The 7,355-nt window shown below is 36.4% G+C and overlaps 1 protein-coding gene across 1 annotated transcript in view; it reads right to left on the bottom strand.

The window, feature by feature from the left end:
• Positions 1–602: 602 nt before the first annotated feature.
• Positions 603–7,355, bottom strand: part of MTHFD1 (methylenetetrahydrofolate dehydrogenase, cyclohydrolase and formyltetrahydrofolate synthetase 1) — a 74,866-nt gene continuing 68,113 nt past the window's right edge. Inside the window, exons 27-28 of the mRNA XM_088149752.1 lie at positions 4,522–4,630; positions 603–1,173 (exon numbers count right to left, since the gene is read on the bottom strand). Coding sequence (XP_088005878.1) covers positions 4,541–4,630 — 90 coding nt within the window. The 3' untranslated portion in view covers positions 603–1,173; positions 4,522–4,540. The remainder of the gene's footprint in view (positions 1,174–4,521; positions 4,631–7,355) is intronic.

Genomic DNA, 7,355 nt, shown 5'->3' with positions numbered 1-7,355 from the left:
ATCTGCCTCTCTCCCATCATTTCTGCTGCCTCGTAAGATCCAACAGAGTGGACATGCTTTAGGTCCCATCCATTTGGCCCGATAATCTGATGTCTGATCCTACCCTTCTGTGCCTGCCCCCTGGAATAAGTATCCCCTCAGAAGTTAAAACTGTCCTAACCCTGCAATCCTTTAAACAATCCTTGAAAATCTGTTTGTTTCCCCAAGCTCTGGGATGGGTCAGGATGTATCCACCTGGAGAGTACTTTCTGTATCAGTTACGGCATACGACGTTCCCCCTGTTTTTTGTTTTGGTTTTATGCATTGGGTTTGATTTTTAATTTGTATGCTGTTCAGAATCAGCACTGAGCTGGGCAGTCTTACAAATCTAAATTATGAATAAATAGGAAAAATCTTGGGAAGGGTAAAAAATGCAATATACAAAAGGGATTTTTTTTTTCAGTAGCAAAGACAGGAGGTGTCCTCTCCCGAACAGCTCACGCGACGTCACCAAAATTAAGCATCAAAATGGCCAAATCTGTTTGGGGAACTTCTAAAAATAGAGATTGGTAGATAGCATATACTGAAGTAATTGATTAATTAATGAAGTTAAAATTAAAGTCTTTGACCAGAAAAGTCCCTTTCATCAATTGACCAGATTTTAAACAGAACAAAATATTTTTTAAACAAAAATGTCTTTAAAACCTTGAAAACCTGATTTCAGTGAATGAATTCAAAGTAGGATTAAGTTTAGATTTCACCCAAACATGGCAAGATACAACAGATGCACTTATGTTTCAGACTGAGTGCCTCTTCCAAGACAGTGCCTGTTACAATACTCATGTAACATCTAAAAATATATGCTTTTTGCTTAATTGTTTACTCATGTAAAATGTAATAGATTTACTAAAAGTTGCATGATTAATAATTAAAATGTATTTAATTAGGTTGCATCCAAAGTTAAAACCATACATTTTTTAATAACTAATACAGGGCCATGCTGTGAACCTCTTTTAAAAAGTGTCAGTGTTAAAAATATAGACTTTCATTTGCTACAACTAAAAAGCAGATCACCTTTTAAAATTACAGTATTAAGATTTGTTTAAAAAACATAAGAGTTTAAATTGTTTCTAAAGACTTCTGGAAACCATGGAGATCTTATTCCACTTTTGTCAAAATGAGATTCCCCAATATCTAAAAAAGAAAAAAAAATGTTATTAGTCTAACAAGAATGGAAATCACAATGAATGAATCCTACACAATTTAATCTGTTATGCTATAAAAGTCAATGATAACATAATTTACTCAACAGCTGGAAACAAAAAAAACAAAAAAAAAGGAAAATATTTCCACTTATGTTGTCCAAAAATTATCTTAAGTCTCCCTTAATATAAAACTTGGAGGATCCACATTGATTAATATCTGATGTCTTCATGTCTTTATACCAGTGACTACCAAAGGAAGGATTACAAATGCTGTCACAATAATGGAGGGGCAGACAAACTTTTGACAGCCAAGGTTCATGTTTTTATTTTTATTGAGTTCGTATGGCTGAGACTTCCAGTGTTTTTCCTCTAGTGTTTTGTCAAGAGAAGCCAGTTTGGAAAGTGTATTTTGGGTGTGGTTAGACCTAAATGAAGACTGAGAACTTAGTTTCCTGTACTTTTCCCACTGAAAAAATGGGAAATCACATGCTATTTCTTGAACAGGTGTCACCAAAGCTCAGTGATGTGATTTCTGGGACCCATCTCCAAAAAGGGTTGGGAACCACAGACTGCCCAAAAGCAATAGAAATTATCTTTTCCATTGCATGAAATAACAATTCTTCACATTGTTCAGACTACTTTTCCTGCTGATGTAACTCTAATGGTTACATGGCCACCATCTCAAGGGTAATGGGACAGTCCTACTGCTATTTACTTGCATTTCTTCATCTTTCTCTGGCTCCCCCTGTTCAATATAATGTGACATTGCATTTATCTACTAGATTTCTTTCCCAATGTTTCTCCAGAAGCTCACGTGCAACCTTCTTTCATTTTATCCCCATAACAACCTATGACATAGGCTGGATTGAGAAAAAGTGACATTAATCTTTTAAGGAGGTATGTAGTTGCAACACCAGAGGACTTTGCTTATCTTGACATTTGTTTGGAGACAAATTCTGGCAAGCATAGTCCTTTCAGGAAATTCCTGACTTACTTTCTCCTTCAAAGTAAGGAAAGAGGAAAGCACAGAAGGATGAGCTATTCTTGACTTGATACGAACAAACAGAAAACATTTAGTTGAGGAAGTGGAGAGAGCAGGGATATTGGAAAGATGACCCTGATGCTTGAATACTTGAGTCTAGTAGAAACAAAAATTGAGAGGAGACAAACATGTATCCTGGACTTAGAAAAAACAACAGTTTTTAATAAACCCAGAGCAATGGTAAGTAAGATTCCATGCTAGCAGAAGCTAATGGGAAAAAGAACTCAAGATGGATGTGAATTCCTAAAGAAGGGGATACTAAAAGCAAAATTTGCAAATGATTCTAATGAGGATAGCCATAGCCAGTGTGGCTACACAAAACAACTAGTGAGGGCCTGAAAAAAAGGATTCATATAGGAAATGGAAAGAGGAACAAATCACAAAGGAAGGGTAGAAGCAGGTAGCCTGAGATTAAAGAGCTAATTTAATGAAAATAAAAACTCAGAATGCACTAACATTAGGAAGAATGCTAAGAATAATTTTAAAAGGTGTGTTTAGATACATTCTAAATAAAAGGAAAAGAATAAATATAACAAGCTGCTCAGTGAAGATGGTAAAAGATGATAAGAGATAAAGAAAAGGAGCAACGACCCAGCTTCTATTTTGGTTCAGTCTTCTTCTTCAACTCCAAACACTCCCCACCCCCACCCTAGCAAAAATGCATTCCACTGGGAAATTGGGAAAATCAGAATGGCAGGACTGATGTTCGTGACTAACAGAAACTTGATCTCCAGGGAAAGATAAAATACATCCCGGAACACTGAAAGAATGAACTCTTGGTCCGAATGAAACCTTATGTACTGTTTTTGAGAAATCTTGGAGAACTGATGAAGTGACAGATGATTGGAGTAGAACAAATGTCAGCCCAATGTTCAAAAAGAAAAAGAAGCTCCAGCAAACTACAAACCAGTCAACCTACACCAATATTTAGAAAGATTCTAGAGCAGATCATAAAAAGCTGGATCTGTAAGCACCATAAAAACATGGATTTGCCAAGAACAAGTTTCACAATATCAATTCCTTAGAATTGACATTCTTACCTTGTTTTTTGATTAATGCTGATCAGCAAGGTAGTTAAATGTGGGCTGGATGGCATGACAATTCAATAGGTGCATAGCTGCCTTGAAATTTGTATTCAGGCAATGTTCAGTATAACTCATACTCAGCCAGGTTGGCCTCATCAGACTGGAGACAGACACAGAGCAGGATGCCAAGAAAAAAATCAGTCCTGGGTCCTTTTTTTTCTAAGTATTAATGACTTGGATAAAAAGATGAAGAGAATAAGTGGGATAACTAATATCTTAGAAGACAGAACCAAAATTATAGAAAGAATGAAATTTACAGAGTGGACTTTTGAGATAAATGCAAAATTCTTTACTAGGGAAACAAAATCAAATGGACAGATATACTTGTTAAAAAGACCCTGGGATAGTAGTCGATTGTAAACTGAATACAATCGGCAGTGTGATATGGCTGAAAAAATGGCAAATACAATTTTAGACTCCATCAACAGAACCATATTTTTCATATTATGGGAAGTAGAACATTATTATTCCACCTGATGCTGCTTAATTCTTCACATCCCACCTCAAGGACTGTGTACGGCTCTGGATTCCACACTTTAAGAAGGATTCAAAGAAACTGAAATTGAAGTGATAATCAAACTAGAAAGCAAGTCTGGTGAAGAAAAACTGAAGGAACTTGGTATGCTTTGCCTTGAGAAAAGGTAACAGAGCTGAATATGGCAGCACTCTTCAAAAAACTGAAAAGCATATATATCACATAAAAGGAGTATTTTGATTTATATTCTGACTTTTTGCCTGCTCTTATGGTTGAATCATGAAAGAAGGGCTCCATATGTCAAGGAAACATCTTTCTGTATCTTTTGGACTCCCTGCTCTGACTTTATTTAAATATGTTTAATGAAACAAAGTTAAGAAAACTCACATCCTGCAAAGCAAAGCACTAACTTCAAGCTTAACAGTAATTTCCAGCAATGCCTCTGGACCCCACACAGATCTCAGCACCATCCTTGGAAACAAAATGAGGGGAGAGCTGCAGCCCTGTGTTTTCTTTGTATATGCATCTCCCTGCACCCCACCCGAAAAAACAAGGTAGTACAGATCACTGATCTTAATTTCCAGTTTCCTTTTGGATAAACGACTATTTGATAATTGGCCATGGCAGCTGTTTTGTGAAAGTACCCATCAGCCCAAATCCTCTCAAAATTCCAAAAGTCTGGGAACCCTTGGTTTACAGAGTAAAGCTGCATATACTGACGTTCTCCAAACTCACTTTTGATTGTTGGTTTGTCTTAGAACAGTCCATGTACCTCTCCACTCACAGGATCCAGATCAATGTCATAGAAACAAGGCCTAGTGGGAAGTCCTGGCATTGTGCTCATCTGGAATGAAAATAAAACTGGTTTGAAATACATGTTCCAAAAGTGCCTGGTAAAAAAGTGCCTGGTAATGGGGCAAAGAACCTAAACTCTTCCTTGCTGGCTTGCATCAGTCTTGAGCCCATTAGCTCCCTGGAACCATGTTTTATTCCAAGAAGGAAGCCCAGTAGCAAGAATTCAACTCCCCCTTTGGTTTGGGACTCAGTGCATCTGGGAAATGGTACACATGCACAATGCACACCTATGTCCATGCAGAATTTCATCATGACCATAATTTGCTTTGGTGCACCAAAAAGAAAAAGGTGTAGGTCTTTTTAGCACCGTCCACCAAGTAATGGGATACTTCCTGGGGAAGGCTGGGTTCGTCAGTCAAACTACAATTGGGTTTGCTCTGAACAAAGATATTGTACCCAAACTACAACTGAGTAAGCCAGAACAAACAAAAAAGATATTATGGTTTAATCCAATGTATGCCCCAAAGTCCACCAGAAAAGTCCACCAAGGTTCACATGAAAATAATAAGGTACTGAAATTTCATTTAGTCATCAAAGGACTGTCAATTCTCTAGCCTTCCAGCAAAAATTAAATTAAGATTTTCTCATTTATTACAAAATAGACCCTGGCTATTCTGAGGCTCTTTACACAATCATAATAATAAAATATGAGTGAATTTATCATCTCAGTCTCAGTTTTCTAGCTGTGAAAACTAAGGTGTCACCAAAATTGTAATAAAGGATTCTAAGATATTCTGAGCTTAAACTCTACCTTGTAAAACAGCCTTTCCCAGCTTGCTGCCCTCCAGAGACGATAGTCAGTGTTTCCCCAAAATACCCATGCTTTTCAGCCAATAAGGTCAAATGGCAGGCTAGTTGAGGTTATGGAAGTCCAATACATCTGGAGCATGGCACTTAAGAAAGGCTGCTGTAACACAACTGACACAAGAACCGCCTTGCTGGATCAGACTAAACCTATCTGTCTACCATCTTTACTACTTGCATTGATCAAGCAAATGGCTCTGGGAAACCCAAAAGCGAGAAATGAGGGCCAAATGAATCCCCCTACACGTTTCCTAGCAATTAGCAATAACAGGTCTGATTCCAGGCTTTCTGGCTACTGGCTATAGATGGTCTCATCACACTCTGTGAGTCTGCCTTATCTTTTTTTATATACAATTTTAATTGAGAAATGATTTTATACAGAATTAAAAACTGCGGAAATGTAAAGAAAAAAATTAGAAGAAAGAAAAAAATATGAAGAGATGAAAGGTGAGAAACAGTAAAAGTCAAGGAAAGAGAGGAAAAAGGAGAAAGAAAAAGGAAAATATCTATAGAAGCGACTTCTGTTCTTTGCAGCAGTTACAAACATGGTTATTATAATTTCCACCCTCCCAAATTACATATCATGGTTCCCTTCTTCCCATAAACTATCCTTTTTAATCCGTAAATCCCAAGATCATCAATTCATTTTTGTCCATTTTCAGTAAAAAGTCCATAAAGGATTTCCAGTCTTTTATAAAAGTAGTTATTATTCCTAATCAGACAAGTCAATTTAACTATTTCAGCAAGTTCTGCCATCTTCATAGTCCACTCCTCCATTGTGGGTATTTCTGTATTTTTCCATCTTTGTGCATATAGTAGCCTCACTGCAGTTACCATATACAAAACCAATCGTCCATGAGTCTTTTCTAGTTGACTATCCATAAGTCCTAGTAAAAAAAGCTCTGGTTTCAACTGAAAATTAAGTTTTAAAATTCTCTGCATCATCGTACATATTTGTATCCAGGTTTTTTTGCTGTTTTGCAAGTCCACCATGCATGGTAAAATGTCCCTTCATGCTTTTCACATTTCCAGCAATAGTTAGAAGTACCTTTATACATCTTGGATACATCATTTTATAGAAATTTTCTCTTAAATTATAAGACAATGTGAATTTCAGTCCTTTTAACCATGTTCTTTCCCATTAATCCATCTGTACCAAAATTCTTAGCCCATTTTGTCATGCATCTTTAACTTGTTCTTCTATTTCAAATCTCAACAATAAGATTTTACATGATAATTATTTGTACATAATTCCCTTTCAAATTGTTACATGTTGTTCTATACCTGGTAACTATTTCTCCATATTAAACCTCTCCCTTAATTGTACATATGAAAACCATTGAAAAGTAAATCCTTTGGCGGTCAGTTGTTCTCTTGATTTCATCTTAAGTTCTCCATTTTCCTGTACTAGCAAGTCTTTACATTTTAACCATTTTTCTTTGTCTGCTGTTTCTTTTCTGTAAAACGCTTTTTAGGCTGAGACCCACAAAAGTTCTTTCGGACATAGCCTGGGTTTGTATCTATTCCATATTCATAATATGGCATTCCTAATATGGTGATTTCTGAAGTCTAGATTTATTTTAACTTCATCATACCATAAAAATCCATGCCACCCAAACCTCAGGCCATGGCTTCCAATTCTAACAATCTCTTATTTTTTAACAACAGCCATTCCTTCATCCAAACCAAACAGCAGGCAGCAAAATACAATTTAAAATCAGGCAATCCCAGTCCTCCTCTTTCCTTTGCATCTTGGAGGATCTTATATTTGACCTTTAGTTTCTTCCCCTGCTGTATAAATCTGGATATATCTTTTTGCCATTGTTTAAAGGGTACATCATTTCTCAAAAAAATCTTTCAAGTTCTTCTTGCATTCCTCCATTATTGATTCTTTTTGTAATAATATTTCA

The sequence above is a fragment of the Python bivittatus genome, unplaced genomic scaffold (assembly GCF_059951505.1).
Source record: "Python bivittatus isolate LINGU-HERP-01145 unplaced genomic scaffold, Pbiv_v1 ctg000580_np1212, whole genome shotgun sequence".
Lineage (NCBI taxonomy): Eukaryota > Metazoa > Chordata > Lepidosauria > Squamata > Pythonidae > Python > Python bivittatus.
This window is presented reverse-complemented; position numbering and strand designations above follow the sequence as displayed.